At 48.2% G+C, this 17843-nt stretch overlaps 1 protein-coding gene across 2 annotated transcripts in view; it reads right to left on the bottom strand.

Moving 5' to 3' along the window:
- The window catches only part of CenG1A (Centaurin gamma 1A), a 339755-nt gene that overhangs the window by 150728 nt on the left and 171184 nt on the right, over positions 1-17843 (bottom strand). Inside the window, exon 1 of one of the 2 annotated variants that reach the window (XM_037423690.2) lies at positions 16913-17217. The exons of the other annotated variant lie outside the window; for it this stretch is intronic. Within the exon in view, the coding sequence (XP_037279587.2) occupies positions 16913-17102 (190 nt within the window). The 5' untranslated portion in view covers positions 17103-17217. Of the gene's footprint in view, positions 1-16912; positions 17218-17843 lie in introns of those variants that run through there. 2 annotated transcript variants of the gene reach the window in all.

The following is a 17843-nucleotide window of genomic DNA, read 5'->3' as shown; positions in this document are numbered from 1 at the left end:
GCAGGGTGCGCCCCATTACATAAGCAACACCTCTCTTTCTCAGAGCTGCACTCGCGGCTGTCATGATTTTCACCACACAGACGGCATCTAAGAACTGATCGGCACCCTCTGACGCTATGTCCATATCGCCAACATTTCAAACACTGCAGGGGTTTGGGGGAAAGTGGCTCTACCTTATAGATCATGACATCATGAACTGCAGCACACGCTTTCGTCATCTTCTACTGCTTCACCGCGAGAAAGCTTGCGCAGATTTTTCCGGCGTGGGATGCATACAGTGGTGTGAGAGAAACATATATGAGAACAAGAAAAAGAAAAAATTGGGGTCCTTGAAGCTTCGCCTATATGAGTTGAACGCGATAGCGACATCCAGTCCCTATTGCGTCCTTCAACACATTTAGCGAACTTTTTAGTGTAAACGTGTATTCCTTTTGTAATGGGTGGCCAGCTTCAAACCACCAAGTTGTTATGATAATGACATGCTCTTACGCCCGGTGGCAAAGTACGTTTCTGCCAACGCAATATTACTGCGCTATTACATGACTTATTGTAAAGTGTGTATACAGGACATGTGTATTCGTAGAGCATGAGCGTTATTTCCACTGCATTTCCAGTCATACAAACTATTTTGACAGTATTTCATAGCAGAAGCGTGGCTAAGTGGCAGAACACCTGTTTGCCACACAAACGGCTTCACTTCGGTCCTCACTCGGCGCGGAATTTTCATCTACTTTTCATTTGCATCTTCCTTTTTTTGGTAAATGAGAAGATTTTTCGTTCACGCCAGCGACGCTGACGCCAGAATTTCTGGAAAGCGAGTTATTTAACGATATCACATTAAAAATAACGTAAGAAAGTCTAAAGAAATAAGTAAAGCATCATTCGGCAAGAAATCACTGTCGTGGTACAGTCACCCAAATGTTAACCACTGTCCACGAGCGACACCTTTTTTTAAGTGTATTTTCGCCACAAGAGTGAATTAGGTTCTAAAACGCGCGAGGACAAGAGCATGTCAACAAACAATTTTTTGCGACTCCGTTTTACCATGCGGCGCTAGCAGGCAGAAAGGACGCCGCTGCGCACAGTAGTTAAGACATTTGGGCCGCTGTGCATCTGTACATTGCACGCGTACAAGCGATTGCGGAAAAGCTCAACAAATCCGAAAACAAGTTTTAATTACCTAAAAACAGTAATACCTAAATCGAAATCCAACCGAGTGCGCTTGTACGAGTGACGTAATCATTTGCCCGACACTGCCCGGAACCTGCCTGATCGCGCATAATGCCCGCCAGATGGCACCACCTGTCCATGCCGTCCACCGCCATTGGCTAAAACGCTTACGCTGTAGCAGTTAATGAATAGCGAACCGCGTGTGGCTCACAACGCAACACCATTTGCCACCTATCGCACCAACACGGAGAAGAAAATCGCGCGCTCAATGAAGAAAGCGCCGGCTAAACCCACACAATACACAGCAGACGCTGGAGTGGCATATCAGTTCCGTCAAGCAAAAACAACGTCGCACGCAAAATGTTGCCATTGATTCCGGCAAGCGAGGTGAGCGTTTCGAGGCAAGCTATCGAATTCATTTGAAAAGAATCTGCGGGACTGTCAAGCTTGCAATTGGGCATAAATGACGCAGGTGTGCAGAAGAACGTACGCGTGATTTCCATTGAGCTCGAAAAATCGCCGGAGTTGGCCTTTAAGCCGGTTGATTTTAAGTGATGAGACAGAAAAAGGTGAAAGTAAGGTGGATAGAAAAAAGACGAAGAAAAAAGTAAGGACAAACAAAGAAGGCCACCCTGCTGCACACTTCATGTAGCACGGTGCAATCCGGACTTCTTATATAGCAGATACTCGCAACAGAACTTCGCACTCGGCCGCTGAGCGTCATATCCACGACGAACGCTGCGCTCAATAAAACGGCGCCAGCACAAGACGAAGAAATGTACACAGGCTTCGTCGCATTATGTTCGCACTCTTCTATTCGGCGTAGATTGCAAAAAAAATGACAATGACTATTGTATACTAATTCACGAAGAAATGCACGTCGTGCACGACATGTCATGGTACCGCCAGAAGCGGTTCCATGCTCAGGAGGCCCATGGCCTCCACACTTAAAATTCGAGAATATATCTTGCAATAATAACATCCAAACAACGCTGGACGGCAGAAAGGTTTCGGCGGGAAATCTTGGTCGAAGAAAAGCACGAATGACGTGTGATACATTTATTTCGTTGTGCGAAATAGCCGGGCCCAGCTTTTGCTGCAGATCTTGATTTGGCAGCGTAAGTGCGAACCTTGCGCTGCTATAGGCACAACGAATGTGACACGCGAAACTTCATGAAACTGCGCGTGGATATTGGTCTCGGGACGTCTTGCCGAATAGCTCTCCCACAAAAAGCACAGTACGCCGGAGAAAATCTTTCTGTGCGGAGCAAGTCGGCGAAGTGGTAGAGCTCACTCACCAATGTCGAGTACGTTGCGGTAAAGCCTAAATCACAGTACGCGCAAATTCCAACAGGGTCAGGCATACATATTTCCATAGGCGATCGCAGGGTTCCTCTTCAGGGGAGGGGGGTTGCTACAGCGCCCTCTCTGCCTATTATGTCAGTGTCCGGGGCTGACTCCCACCTGCCCCCCTCGTGCGTCCACCTATATATTTCAAACATAAGTGAAGTCAGAACCTCAAACCTTGATGCTCACTGCACAGCCGAGAGAAGGCTATCTTTTGTTGAAGGGAGAAGATGTATTCCACAAGAACACCGATTGGAATTGGACAACAAGATCCAGACAAGCAGAGACGACATGCACGTCAAGTGGAGGCGATAATCGGTCTTCGGCCTACATGAGCACATGCAGAGCATAAGAACGCCGGACCTTATCGGAGAGCTCACCTGTCCATCGAAGCCACAGGAAGGGTGTGCCCACCGATAAGGGCCCGGCGCCGTCGCGCCGCTGAAGGCTCCGGGACATGCGATCGAGGGGCTCCGATTTGCGACGTTCCCCTACAAGCTGCTCGCCACCGGCAGACGTCCCGGTCTCGTCGTCCGAGTTCAGTCGTGATTTAGGCGCACAAATCACCCCGCATACATCGCATTGACGACAAACGATGAAAGTTAAATACCGGGGTAGCACGCACCGCCAACTCAACGACATACAGCAAGGGTAATTGTTATCATGTATGCCTACGCTTCCACCCTCTTCACACACTTAGCACCACAAGCAACAGATGCGTCATTTCAGGGAGGAGCCTAGATGCGCATAATCATGCCAAATACAAACTTTGGAGCCGGATATCTCTGACCACAAGCGTGCTAGAAAAAATCTTCCAACTAAAACTGTGTACAAACACCACTGCCTACATTTTTTTATTCAATATAACCATGCCAACTTACCGCAACCAACAAAAACGTTATTGAATTTGAGTTCATTGGGCTGCTGACAGCGATAATTATCACCTAACTTTTTTTACCTCCTGTCCACTTAACGTATGAGCACAAGTGGTTCTCACGTGCCTTGGAGCGCGTAATTTTTAAAAATATATTTAAGCTTAAATTTAAACACCTGATAGAATAAAGGACGCTGTACACACTAGGTGTTTGCGAATGTTCAAACATTTCGAATAATTAATCGAACAGCGGTATATTCAATTCGAATATTTTCCGAATAATCTGCCCTGACGGGGGAACCCCAAAACAACAAAACTGGAACAGCTGAAGGTCATTTTTCTGTTAATCCCTAAAGTGACCAGCACGCAGCCCGAGCTTTACGAGACTAATGACACTACATTGATTGACGGATGAACGTGCTTCTTCTGAATACTCCATCATTCCTCACTTTCCGCGGTGCTCAAGCCCATCAGTCTTCGTCTTGTGATACGCAACTGCAGGTGGGGACCATTCGAGTGCTTGCAGCTTCACGACTGACAACAAATTCCAGTAATATTGCAAGACGAGCTAGTTGGTATCAGTGCATCGTAACTTATTTTTAGCGCACACTGACACGCGGACAACTGTATTCTTCTGACATGTGGACGAGTGTATGTGTCGATACATAAACATTCGCCTAAGGGAGCACCAGTGACCTTTAAATTGGGCAGGCCGCTAACGCATTTCGCCATGCATTGTGCGAAGTGTGAATGCGAGGCGCACTTTTCAAATACAATCATCTTGTTTAATATATATATATATAATAAAACATTCATTCTATAGTAAGCGCTGGTGTTGTGTTGCGCTAAACATAAGTTACGAGGAACAGATTGGAGTGTTGCCAAATTTCTCTTGCATATGTCAGTTTAAAGCATCGATTGTTACATGTTTTCGGTGCACAAGCCATGTTAAGTGTGATAATGACAGGTCGACCTGCTGCATTACATTTTTAGCTGTATCCGCGGTGTTTGGTTGTGTCCCAATTTTATTTAAGATTAGGCGACGAAGTCTCACATTGATAACCTTAGTGAATGGTGCACTTGAACCTGTAACAAACATTACGAACTGATGTATACGAGCTTACCTCAGTTTTCGTAATATGGTTATTTGAGTCGATTAAAAGTGCAGAGGTCTTTGGAGAAAGCTTGTGAACATCTGCCTCAAATAAAACGTTCTGGTGTTCTGAGACTGCCTTGAATATGACCTACTTAGTATATTACAGTATTCGATTATATAGGTACTATTCGTGTTCAGTTCGGTGTCCCGAGTATTCGATTCGCTTCCAAAATTCACTATCAGCAGCACAGCCTCGCTGCATTAGACACAGTCGAATGCTGCGAGGAAGTGCGACCTCGTTTGGTCGTTCGCCGCCGTGGAAGCAAACTGCGAAGATCGAGGCACGCGGCGAACTCCCTATTGTGCTGCAAAGCGCGTGGCGACCTCCTTGGCACGCAGAAGCACGCCCTTTTGCGCATGCGCCGCTGCACAAGCATCACAATATAGTTCGCGTTGCAGATGCGCCATTGACACGGCTGTCTTCTCAAGACCGCATGGTTGGCGACGCCACGTGTGCCGCCGCCAACTGTCTCTGGCGGCAGACAGCAACAGGTGGAGTAGTCGGCCATGCTGAAGCACTCGGTACGTGTACATACATACTTCACATTGAACCCATCTATTCGGTGCGCTCGACACTCGCTGCAGTTTCCTATGACCTTTCGCTGTCATTGCGACATGCATTTACCGCATTCGTGAGTGGAAAAATGAACAAGAGACGAAAAAAAAAGGTGAGAGCGCAAGTAAAGAGCGCACGCAACGAGCTGTGAGGAATTTTTGTGGTTTTATGCTATGCCAATAAGCTTTTCTCTCCCTACATTTCAGAGCACTGCCGCAGCAACTAAACCTGTCAATCTATAGTCACCCTGGCGACTACAAATAGTCAGCTAGTCGGCACGATGACATACTTGAAAGAACCACGAAGGAAACGTTACACCACTGACCATTCAGCAAGCAGTTCGCTGTGCAACATTCTCTGACAGTGGGAGAAAGGCGCGGGGCAGGTCGACGCCTCTGTGAGAATCGAGGGATCGTATGCTCGACTCGGACACTTCTTCAAAATAATGCCAAAACAGTTTTTTTTTTTCAGTGCGACTTGATGTCGACACACGCCTTCCAGTGCAGACGTGAGCTCCACCGGATGAAGATGCACGCTGATGCACCTCAGGACGCGGTGCCGGAAGGATCAACGCACGGCAGCTAGCATAAGAGGGTCACGAAGGTAGCAAAATTTGCTCGAAGCCGGTGAATGTTGTATTTACTAAACGATTACTATTCTTTTAAGAGTGTAGCGTTTCCGCTCACTGAAGATTTGCATCTCCGTGTATTTCGACCCCCTATGCAACCTCATTCAGCGGGAACAAGACCTGACCGTCGCGATGGCACATGGTTGTCGCGCTGTGGCAAGCCGCTAAGAAAAAATGAAGAACGGCGCTCGTTGTTTCGGTCGCTTTTGTCACGAGGCTGACGCGCAAGATTCGCTCGCTGTCGCGGCGACCGTGCGCCCACGCTCGGCAAGCAACGAGTGCAGCTAGAGTTTTCCCGCGTCGGCGACACAAAGCCGCGACGCAAACGCGTGCGCAATCGGTTTAAAAGGCGCCGTGGCAACGCGCGACGGCGGTAAGACACCGCGATGAAATCGTGCACGCGGCGACGACCTTCGCTGCTCTCTTCGCCGTCAAGAAGAGAGCGCGCAATGGAGTCGTCGGCTGCGAGGCAACACAGTTGGGCATCTTGCACTCGTGGTGGCTCATTCATGGGCAACGGGAACGCACGCCACGCGAAACGTTTCGGCGCGGACCAGGCGTGCGCCACGCACCTCTGCGTACCGAGTGGGCCAAGTAATGGAGTCACCTTCTGTCTTGGATCCGCGCTGCGCTTTCGTTCTCGTCCCCTACTATACGGGTACGCGTCTTTCGTGAACAGCATCGCACTGCACGGCAAGCACCGTACTTCGTTGGATCAAGGTCAACGGGGCCCGCCATGATCCGCCTTCGTGGCTTGGCATCGCATGACTCGGCAAAAAGTCTGCCCTCCTTTTCCCTCCATCGTCGACGTTCCCCGACCTGATGCGGCGACAACGCCGCAGTCGTGTTCTGAACCCTTCAAATCTGTCAGCATGCCCCTCGTCAAGCAGGACACCCGGCCGAGTTTGACGCCCCGGAAGATGAGCTGAAGCTTGCAGTCAACGCTGCTCCAATGAAGCAGACAGCTGCTGATTTTTCGTTCAACGTTCTCGTTCAACGTCCTGCGAGGTGCATCGGACAATTAGACAAGCGGCGAAACCCAGGCACGTTTCGCGCATTCTGCGGTGCCACAAAGGCACCGCAAACGGTGGCGCCATACAGCGTCTGTCCATTTGAAATTATTCTTACATGCTTTTGAGACTGAGCCGGTAGCTAGCCGTGATCTGCGCCGGCGCCGCTATCGAAAAAAAGAAGAAGCATCTGAGTGCACGGCTGCAGCTTTCAATGTGCGAGCCCTGCAACTTCTCAAGCGCTGTGCGGCACCGTATATTATTCTCCTCCCATTAGAGCCGGACGAGCGGGAATCGCTCCTGGGTTGCAAAAGAGGCGGTGTTTGACCTTCCCTCATTAGGGAGGTGGGGGGGGGGGGGGAGGCGACGTTTTGATTAGACTGCTGTCCTGGACTCGATGATTTTCCCGAACAGAGAATCTCTGGAAGACCATGGACTTGTAACGCGAGCGTCAAGACGCTCCCAGCCCACTATCATCAGTGATGTAAAAAGGCGATATTATTAATGAAAACCTGTTATACCATCAGTCGCGCAAATAAATGCTCATGTTATCACCTGCGGCTCGTTTAGTCTACGTCGCCCTGAGGCCTGGCTGGTTCCCGACACCTCCGACCACATCAGGCCATTCAACCCGTACGCTTAAAAAAAAATTAAGCAGAAAGCAATGTTACTTATAACACCATTGAGGTAGTAAGTTGCTGACACAATATTTACTGCCTACCTCGTAACTGCAGGTAGTATACAATCGGTTTTGGGACGGTTTACCGTCCCAAAACCGCGATCCGACGTGAGAGACGCCTGTTGGGACTCCGGGTCCTGCCGGTCTCGTTTTCGGTAGCTGGCCCCGTCGCAGGATCCATCGTCCAACAATTCAGCGAGAAGAAGCGCCCGAACGAACAACAGAGATTTATTTACATGTGGAGAAGTGGTCAACTGACCCAAAGAGAGAAGAGTGCGTGCGATACAAAACGTCTTCGGCATTTTATAGCGCCACGTTGTTGACACTGGGCGCCTTGTCCGCATCGTCAGCCAATACGGTGTCGCCGGCACCTCGGCCACGAGGGACGGGAAAACACCTCTCACAACACAAGGAGTGGCACAACCCAACACCATATATGGTCCCGGCGCCCCAAAATGTTACCAAATATGGTCACGAACGCACAGCAGACCCCGTAGCTCTCCCGGCGAGGAGGAACCCGAATGGGGAGGTGGGGGTGGCCGCCACCGCCGGTCGAGAACCGGTTCTCCCCCAAACACTTCCTGCTTGGCTCCCCAGGGCCGATCGTAACACGCCGTAGTGCAGGGCCCCCGAAATATCGACCACCTTGGTTTCCTTACTGTGCACCGAAATCTATAACACTGATTGTTGGCGGGCTAATAGGTGGGATAGCACGCCGTGTGCTTACTTTCGATTTTTGTTTTTGTTCCGTTTCGACACGTTTTTTCATGCTCATCTAGATCTAAGTGCACGGGCCTCAAGCATTCACACCTTTACCGAAAAACTGCAGGAAGCAGCTGTCAAGCCTGGAAGTTTACCTCATATAGCTACTACTAACAGGAAAGTAGTAATAAAAAATTGGGAGTTGCATTACCCTGACAAGCTCAAACGAAAAATTACGACCTATAGCACATTGCTTCGATTGATATTTTCTTTTCATTGTTGACGTTCTAAATCGGAAAACCGCGATTTCATTATAAGTGACGCCGAAGTGAAGGGCTCCAAAAGGGTCCACCTGGGGTTCTTTACCATGTACCTAAACCGAAGCAGGCATTTTTATCTCTACGAGAATACAGGCGCCGCCGCCGGAATATGGCACATTGTTTTTCACAAGCCCTGGTAAACGATGTGACCTGGTTTGAGCCAATTGTCAGCGAATAAAGCGCGTTCACTGTAGCCCATATATTACCCCTCAATTGCCACAGAAACGCGCCGCGCTGGCCTGACCATCCTGTTACGTGTGAAAGAAACGCATCTGCTAACCAACGGGGTGCTGGCCTTGAGTTAGGTTTTCTCCATGTTTTGTTTTGTTTGTTCGTGTTATGTTAGCACGGGTTTAGTCAGTGTTTAGCACGGGTTTAGTCAGTGTTCTGCCTATAAACACTGAAACTGGCGTTGCGTGAATGAGCCAAATAAATATTTACTTCTTGCTCTAGCGGTTGCAAAAAAAAAAAAATCCTGTTTTCTGCCTGATCAATTAAAGCCAAACATTACGCCCTCTGCTTTTCTGGTTGCACGAATACGTGTGCCACCGCATAAGTGCGTATCTTGAGGTCTTTTAACGCTGCCCACCACATATGAACACGTTTGTCGATGCTTTGGGGTACCACAAGGATTTCGAAATTTTCAAAACTTCCCGAAATGGTGTGGGTGTCACCTGTGAATTTCGCAAGGCTCCATCCTCCGACAACCTATAAACAACGTGTTAATCAAATTTTCAAAACTTCCCGAAATGGTGTGGGTGTCACCTGTGAATTTCGCAAGGCTCCATCCTCCGGCAACCTATAAACAACGTGTTAATCACAATCCCGGTGTCGCTGAAATACTGCATTCACACCTTGACGTTCGGTACTTTCGTTTAGGACGACGCCAAATGTGGTGTGTTTGAACAATGACAAAGTGGCAGCCGCAATGAAGATCGTGATTTTGGTAAAAGGACGCTACGAAAATAACGCTCCTCCGACACGTGCATACCCTTACTTTGTTATCGCAAACGAACCTCGGAGAGCGTAATTCTTGTGTATATCACACAGGTACACGTGCAAGCATTTGGCGTATACTGTGCTGATACAGCGGCACAACCTCCCCTATGAGAACGTGAGTGAAGTTCGCACAAATTCGAGAACTGGTCGACTATATATCAGGCGACGCAATGACACACTGCAGCATTTCGATCACTCGCCACTATATATACGTGGCGGCTCTGTTCCATCTCGGGGCCAATAAATAAGGCAGAAACGTTACCGTCTTTCATCCTCTGGTAAGCACCAAAGCGCGCACTTTGTTGAATAAGGTATTTGTTTCTATCAGATCACATCGCAGGGAAGTTGCGCAATGCGCTCGTATTCCAATCGAACGTTCGACCGACATCGCCCTTTGACCGAACGTATACCAACAGTGAAAGTTTGCGGGACGTTGTATCCACAACAAATGCGAATTTCTGCTATATCAAAGAGTAATGCTTATAATCAAGCTCGTGACTCTATAGGTCGGAATGGGAATAGCAGTATGGCAAATTTATTTCGAAATTACATTTATAGACAAAGCGGGAATCGAACATTGCGCGTCCCTTTTGCTGTTGGAAGTACGTGGGCCACACCACGATTGTTGGCCTTGAGTGTACAGTTAAACGATAACCAGGGACCGCTCGTGCTTTCGGGTATGCGAGCGCAGGTGATCGAGATGCGTGCCGCCCCACTTTCACGGGCAAGGAGAGAGAGGGCGCGCCAGAGTGAGCCCGGCAGGCCACGCCGCGAGCCGAATCGAAACACGAAGATAGGAGAACTGGAAAAGTGACTTGTATCAGCGCCGCCGCTGTCACTGCTGGTCCCGACAGGACGCTGAAGGTGCACGATAGCCTTGGGCAGCCGTCGAGCATCTCAAGTTGAGTGCAAGCAGTCGCCGAACGTGACCAAGTTTGGCAAACCTTGCGCCCGTGAAACAAATGAATCAAGCGGAGGAAGAAATAAAGAGGAGACGTGAACCGCGCCAAGAGAAAACGCTTGACGGCGAAATGAAAATACACACACACTGTGGCATACTGCGAGCAACGGCGGCCATGACACAAACCAGGATATTTCGTCGGGATATTGATGGACAGTCACGGAGCCATCCCCCGCTGCGAGCGAATCTACACGGCTTCATTATTAGTTAATAGAGATCGCAAAGAGTGTGCGTCAAAAGACACCCAAAGATACCAAGGAAACATTAAGACGCACTACCATAGGCTGCTACAGCTTGTGACTTTTGAAGGTATTAATGGTTATCAGGGTTCAAGTGCAAACAGAACACAGCGGCTATGTAGTCGCCATTTGGATAAGTTTCGGACCCTACACGAGAGCAAGCTCAGTACGTTATATAGCAGCGTGCGCGGTATAGTGATGCAACTACTCGAGGCTACGCGCTTCACCAGCTCCTTCATGTCACACAGGGACGCCTTTGAAGAAGCCGCTAGTGTTATATATGCCGGGCAATATCCTGAAGGCATTGTGATAAACGAATATCCAATGCAACATAGATAAGAGAACCACAACCTACAGCTGCACGAATTTTAGAAACAACAGATTTAGCGTCAATATTTAATTGATGGATTTCAAACCTGATGTCAATGTTATCGATTTCTAAAAGGTGCATGGTCACCCCCTGTATCCTAGTCTAATTGGTAAACTTGACTCCATCAAGAATCAAGTCCAAATTACTAGCATCAGTTGTTACTTTATCAATATTAAATATAACTTGTTTGACGTATATTTAAGTGCAGTCGCGGAACAGTGTTTTTCACACGCAATAATGACGCCAGTAAACTTGCGTTGAAGAGCCAGTATAGACCTTTTAACGTGGGCGCCGCCACATTGCCTAGCGGGCAGCGCCGTCCTTCGTCCGGCAACCTACTGGAGCGTGCGAAGCTCCGCGTTTCTACAAAGGGTATTCGTACGGTTGCAGTTGCAATCGTTTCTTTTTCTTCGTTTTGGCACACGGAATTTCATCCGAAATGATGCAGTATAGGCAGAAAGCGAGTCTGTGAGACGTCCTGAAACGTTTTGATCCGTTTAGGGTCAAATATGATCATATGCGACAGCGCGAACGCATCGCAAATGGTCGGTATGTTTTCGGCACTTTTTCTGTTGGAAAAACGCAAGAATATTTCGATGCGTCAGGGCAAGCAAGTGCTGGCACCTTCTGAGGTTACAATGACTTTATTTACTGAACTATATTTCTCTATTATTTGAGTTTGTTTTTGCACTCGCGGTTTGTTTATGCTGTCGAAGCGACTACCACCCATAAACGCGATCGTACGTGAGCACGCAGTTGCAATTTCTTAGCGATGACGGCATTTGTTTGTTGCTCACAAACTGTTCTTTACCTTAAGGTCGACTTTTAATTGCACCTTATTACTTGATCGTTTGTTGTCCTCTGCGTGCGGACAAAATTAGAACTGTTTACAGGGACGTACTGGTGCACAAAAAGGATGCTGGTGTTTACATGCCGGCACGCTTTTTTTTTTTTCTTTTAGAGTGATGGCGTTAATTTGGATTGCGGCGGTGCTATAGGGAAGATGGTGTTTTCTGTAGGTGAGGCACCATACGGGGGCGAGCTCGAGCCTATGATCGGCATAAAAGGTACTTTTGTGTTTACTTTTTTAAAAACATTTTTGTCTACCAGTTGTACGGTCTTCAAGAAATATTGGGTGTCGATCGCAAGGCTAAGCAACGAAATTGACCGTTATAGAAACAATAGACAACCACAACAACGTGGTTTAATTTTGTTTCGATTTAAAAAGAAAAATAACCATGTGTGTATACATTATCGCGAGACTTGTCAGACACGGTTCTTGACCACTTAAAGCAATGTCTTCCTGGGGTAGATATTCCAAACACGAAGTCACTGAACTCTTCTTTTTTTTTCTTACTATTCGATTTTCATATCACATCGTGCACGACCCATACCCTGGAAGTTGCACACTCACGACAAGGATATTACCACGTAACTTTCATGTAAAATTCAGTGAATGTTCTGGTTTCGCAAGGCTGGTGCGCATCACGAATTAAATGTGTTATGCCAGTTACCCCGCTGCGAAGTGGGATATCTTGTCCGTTTTAATAGTCACATAATAAACTAAATTGATCACTGCGTTTAACCGAGCTACGATGCCGATTGTTTTGATCAAACCCATCATACTGCAATATAATCATAAAATGAAACGAAAACATCACAGGTGGCAACTCGAGTGCTGCTTAGGACCAGGACGCGTGCTTGACCGCTGACCATATCCAATCGTCATTTAGCCGAGCGTAACACTGGGTGTTCAGGGTATATTGCGAGACTTGTCGCTATAAAACTCGTCGCGTAACACAAACGATGTACCATGCATGAAGCAACCGCAAACGCTGTGCGTTTGGTGATGCATGCCGCATACTAACTCAAACGGCAGTTTCCTTTTTTCTGTAGTTCCCAGAGCAACCAAAAATGTCACAGTGGCTTCTCGTTGACCTTTCGCTGGCTGGCATCACAATAAAAGAGAAGAAAACCTACAGTTAAACCTAAAACATGTTCAAACTGCTGAAAAACGCCCCTCATCTAAGCACCAGCCAGTACACTGCGCGCTGTCGGTACTATACAAAAAAAAAGGGGAAAATGCTGGTTGCCAGTCTGGTCTTCCTGGCCAGATGAAGCGGTCCATGCGGCAGCCATACTGGTCAAGGTATAAGTCGGGCGGCCACGAACTAACTTGTCACTGAATATAATCACCGTGAACACGCGGAGGAGGGAAATAATAAACGATGACGAGGCACGCCGTGACAGCGGATTAATTTCTGAAAGGAATTACACCAACAAGAAGAATGTTCTTACGTAAAACACTGCAGGAATTCCTAAATGACCACGCTTGTTGCCGCGAGAAGGAAACACGAACATTGAAGTTCCCGCACCAAAAGTCGTGGCATCACAGATTTTTTACAATGTTTACTAAACGTCTGAAGTAGTTCCCATTCAGTAATAATGAAATGCATTGCCCTCTTGGGAGAGGGTCATAGTTGTAATATAACAAGTTTCGGAAAATTTGGTAGAGAAATATACCCTGGCATTTATGAGCGGAGACCGGCGCGAAGCGGAAAAATGAAACTCAAGCCTTGGATTTTTCTACATTGATAAATACACAATAGTGAAATTAACGAAATTTGAGTTCTCAGAGTGCAACCAATTTGTTCTGACTCGTTGTACCACTATGGTATCCCTTTGACGTATATGCATAAACCATGCACACACGGGCCCCTGGCTTTTTGCTTTTATCGAAATGTGACAGCCTGCAGCTGGGATCGAAATTGTGGTTTTCGGGTGGGCTTTATAATCAGGGTACTTCCGAGGCGGCTAAAGAAATCAAAATCAAGAAAACAGTGTGAATGCTAGAAGTCTTTATAATAATTACTGTTGCGGTCAATATAAATTTGGAGTAAGCATGCAAAATGATTCAGAACACTTCTTGCGAATGGCTGTCAAGTTAAGAGCTCAAAAAGCCTTAGTGCGACACATTAAGGAATATGGCGACAGTGGTGAATACCACCTTGCAAATCGGTTAAGGTAAGGCACTGTGCTGTTTACGTCAAGCATTTCCGCCACGATAGCGCGAGAAATAACCGAGGGAATACCCCCAGTGGCTTGTCGAGAAAAAGTGGCTGCAACGAACTGCCTTTCGTGTTGTAATAGTGCATGACAATAGGCGAACATCTCTTGAAACCACCACTTCGTCGCATTATTCAAAACCACCTCTCACGCAATACGCCATGACACGTTCAAGTTCTCCTTTTCATCGACACATAGAATGCGCTACCACAAGAAATTCCCAAAGGAAAAAAAATCGTAGGCAATTCTGTAGCAAAAGTGGAGTCTTACTCCCTCGCTCCGTGAACGATAGGTGAAGCGCACATATTGTTTGTGCGCTTGTTGATTGCGTCATTGGTTGACTCTGAGAAAAAAATTCCTTTTATCGTGAGGCTATCAGCACGTTGCACCTGCGGCTCGTGTTCGATTTGGTAAATCGTGTACTATGAGCGTGGAGCGATGCAAAGCGTGCGCATCGTACTGGCTATTCTTCCGACACGTTTAATCCGTTATGGCAGACTGATTTCGCGTCCATGTTCAAGTATCAGCTCGCTTACGCTGAACCATTCGACAGAGATCGTGCGATATGTGAATACACGCACCTGGTCTTCGCAGAGGCCACACGTGTCGCCTCCGAGGAGGTCTTTTCCTCCTCTCCCAGCCTCCCGCTGAGCCGCGATTCAGCAGCCACGCGTCTGTGTACACAGCTTGTCGCTGCTGCCACAAGCTGTACACGGCAGGCGATGTTTCTTTTCCCGAGATAGCAGTTTGTGGCTTCGAGACGGCACACGTGCAGCATCGTCCGTTGTTCAAGTAGGTTTGTTCAACAAGACGCTGGTGAGGATCATCAGCTACGACTCATCTCACGTGATAATCATTGAGCAAAAGTTGTCAAAAAGGCCCTAAGTAGAGAAATAAACAACCCAACGAGCATTCGCCTATATCGTTTGGATAGCAAAACACAAATGTTAACGCAAAAGAAAAGTTTATATAGCCATTGTCGTAGCCATCCGAGGGTGGGGTTCGAACTTGCGAAATTTGCCCATCTTGCACGTCTATGTATACGCGTACACATACAAACGCACGCACGAACATACATGAAGTATGGCTGAACCAACCGCCGCCCCCCTTCTCTACCGAAAAAAAGTTCCCGCACAGGAGATATTAGCCTCCCTCGATTGCCACGTTTTAGTTGCGATTCGTGTGCGCTCAGAAATCCTCCATAAACACGGGAACGAAAAAAAAAAAAAACTACGTTTAACCAAGAGCACACTTTTGCTTGAAAATAATTAAAAAAATCCAACAATAAACAAGAAAAAGAAAGCTATCCGTTTCGATGCCTTAGCGATTTTTGTAAATCTCAAAGTTATAGTAATGCTCGCACTGCTATATTGGGAGAAATGTGTCAGTTACGCAAGGCTTTTCCTTATGTGTAGTCTCAACTAACAATCAATTTTTTCAGATTTCTTGCACAGCCATGTTACCATGATGCCACTTACACATTTTCCATGATTTTCCATCGATCTGAAATGCACTTCATCATTGATTGCAACTAAACATTTCGCTATAGCGCCCGTCTTATGTACTTCTCGAGTCTGTTGGGCCTTTCTTCTTTTACGCAGTGACTTGCATCGGAAGTGCCCAGCGGAGATGTCCCGGTCGTCGATGTACGAGACACAAGGCAGAAATGATTTCATAATGTTCTGCCGTTGTGGATATAGTAACTACCAAAGCTGGAAAGTACCATAGTCCGTATACACGTCAATTACATTTTACTTGCGGCAAAGTGTTCTTGTGCGCGAAAACGTCAGGAGCATGACTGTCATAGAATTTACGTTTAAAAATCTGTATTGTAAAGAGAGAGAGAGAGAACCCGTCTATGGAAGAGTGAAACGTCAAGGTGAACGGCGCGAGTACCAAAGCGACTTGCGCTTACATTGCCTAAGCAAAAGACATTCTGCGCTTTATTTTTCTTCTCTTTTGCACGACTCCTTTTGCAAGAAATGTATATTGCGCCATGTACGCGATTCCGTCTTATGCTGACGTCATTGCGATTACCGAACCCAAAGCGACACACACCACGAGTCGTTGGGCACAGTTGAGCTCGCCGATGCCTCGAGCAGACACTTCCCGCAAATATTGCCGTGCGCGGTATTTTATTATTTTTTCAAATTTGCTGCGTTAGGTTTAGATCCCCAAAATACTGTCAGCAACGCTCGAATGATACAGCGCCTCACTGTTCGAGAAGCTTGGCGATTGTAGATCTTTGTGTTAAGATCTGTTCGAAGAACGCGAACAGTAAAGTTTCTTCCAAAGCTTGCGCGACCGCCAGCGATAACGCTCGGATCTTCGAGAACAGACGCATATGAAAGCCGACGCGCTGTGCCGCTTGACCGGCGCTTTGTTCGCCGATTTCAGTACCCGTTGAATAAACGACGCGGTCCCACGTCGGTCATTTGCGCTCGAAGTTTTACTTAATCATGAGAAATCAACCGACCAACTTGGCCATCCAGTTATGATAAACCAACACACCCAGTCTGCCATTCTTAGTTAGGAGCGTACGACGTAAGACGCCCTACCGAAAAGGAAAATACATCCATTAAGCGCTCGCTATTCGGGCAAGATAATTATAGAGCAAAGAATAGACGTCGTTGAAACACATCCGCGACACAGACTGCATGAGTGCTGCACGTAATTGAGGGAGCGATACAGTGTCGAAAGGTTGTTTCGGTTACATTCGACGAGTGTTTGAGTAACACACAAGCAGTTGTACTACGCTACGACCAGAGGCAGCAAAAATGCGAGCAGTGAAGAAGCTGCTCGTGGAGGCAAGCGGGCGTCATGGCAGCAACTCACGTCGTTTCCTCGGCGAGGACCTGGCGTGCCTAGCGGAGGCCTTGCTGCGCAGCACCGCGACGTCCGCCGACCGTCGGCTACCGGCGGACGTCCGCCCGGAAGGAGGAGGCGGTGGCGGAAGCGGAGGAGTCGCCTCGGCACAGCAGTACGTGTACGAGCGGCCCAAGGCACGCAGGAAGAACTTCTCCATCGCCGTATCCAAAGAAAGGCACCACGCGGAATGCACACACGCTACTCACACGATGACAAGGGTCAGGGCGACAACAATGCGCCTCGGGGGGCTGCCGTCAAGGGGGCATGCATGCAGGCATGCCCAGACCGGCCCGAAAGACGCCACAAGGCGAGAAATGTGGCTCTTTTGACACTAGAATTGCACGGCACTTTCATCCAACGAGCAGGCGTTGACCACGGTACAGCGGGCACACGTGAAAAAGGCGTAGCAGTGCCGAATCTTGGCGAGGAAAACACACAGCCCTCACGGTCGATGATCGGCGATGTCACGGAGGGTGGCAATATGGTCGCGTACTAGAAGCACCGCCTCTGACAACAACGAAAACGCCACATTCCAGCACGGGAGGGAGGCCGTGGTCACACTGGCACGCGCCAGAACGACGCTCCGCGGAAAGCTCCGACACCGGGAAGGAGCGGGCGTGTCGCTCTCAGCAGCTGCTGCCGTTTGCCGGCGTCGAGGCGAGCGCGACGTCAAGCGTGGTCGTGTGGAGAGCGCGACGCCGGTGCAGCAGGCGGAGACGATAATCTGCGCTCGCCGAACGAACACCGTGGCATCGGACAAGGCAATCTTCGATCGGCCACCGCACAAATGCTTCGCGCAGGCTTCCGCGAACGATGATTTGGCTGCTGCCGAGACGGCTCGCTCGAGTCGCGAACAGCGCGACGGGCCGTGTTCGCCGCACAGCCGTCGTCGACCACG

The sequence above is a fragment of the Rhipicephalus microplus genome, chromosome 4 (assembly GCF_043290135.1).
Source record: "Rhipicephalus microplus isolate Deutch F79 chromosome 4, USDA_Rmic, whole genome shotgun sequence".
Classification (NCBI taxonomy): Eukaryota; Metazoa; Arthropoda; class Arachnida; order Ixodida; family Ixodidae; genus Rhipicephalus; species Rhipicephalus microplus.
Note: the sequence above shows the minus strand (reverse complement) of the source record. Positions and strands in the feature narration are given on the sequence as shown.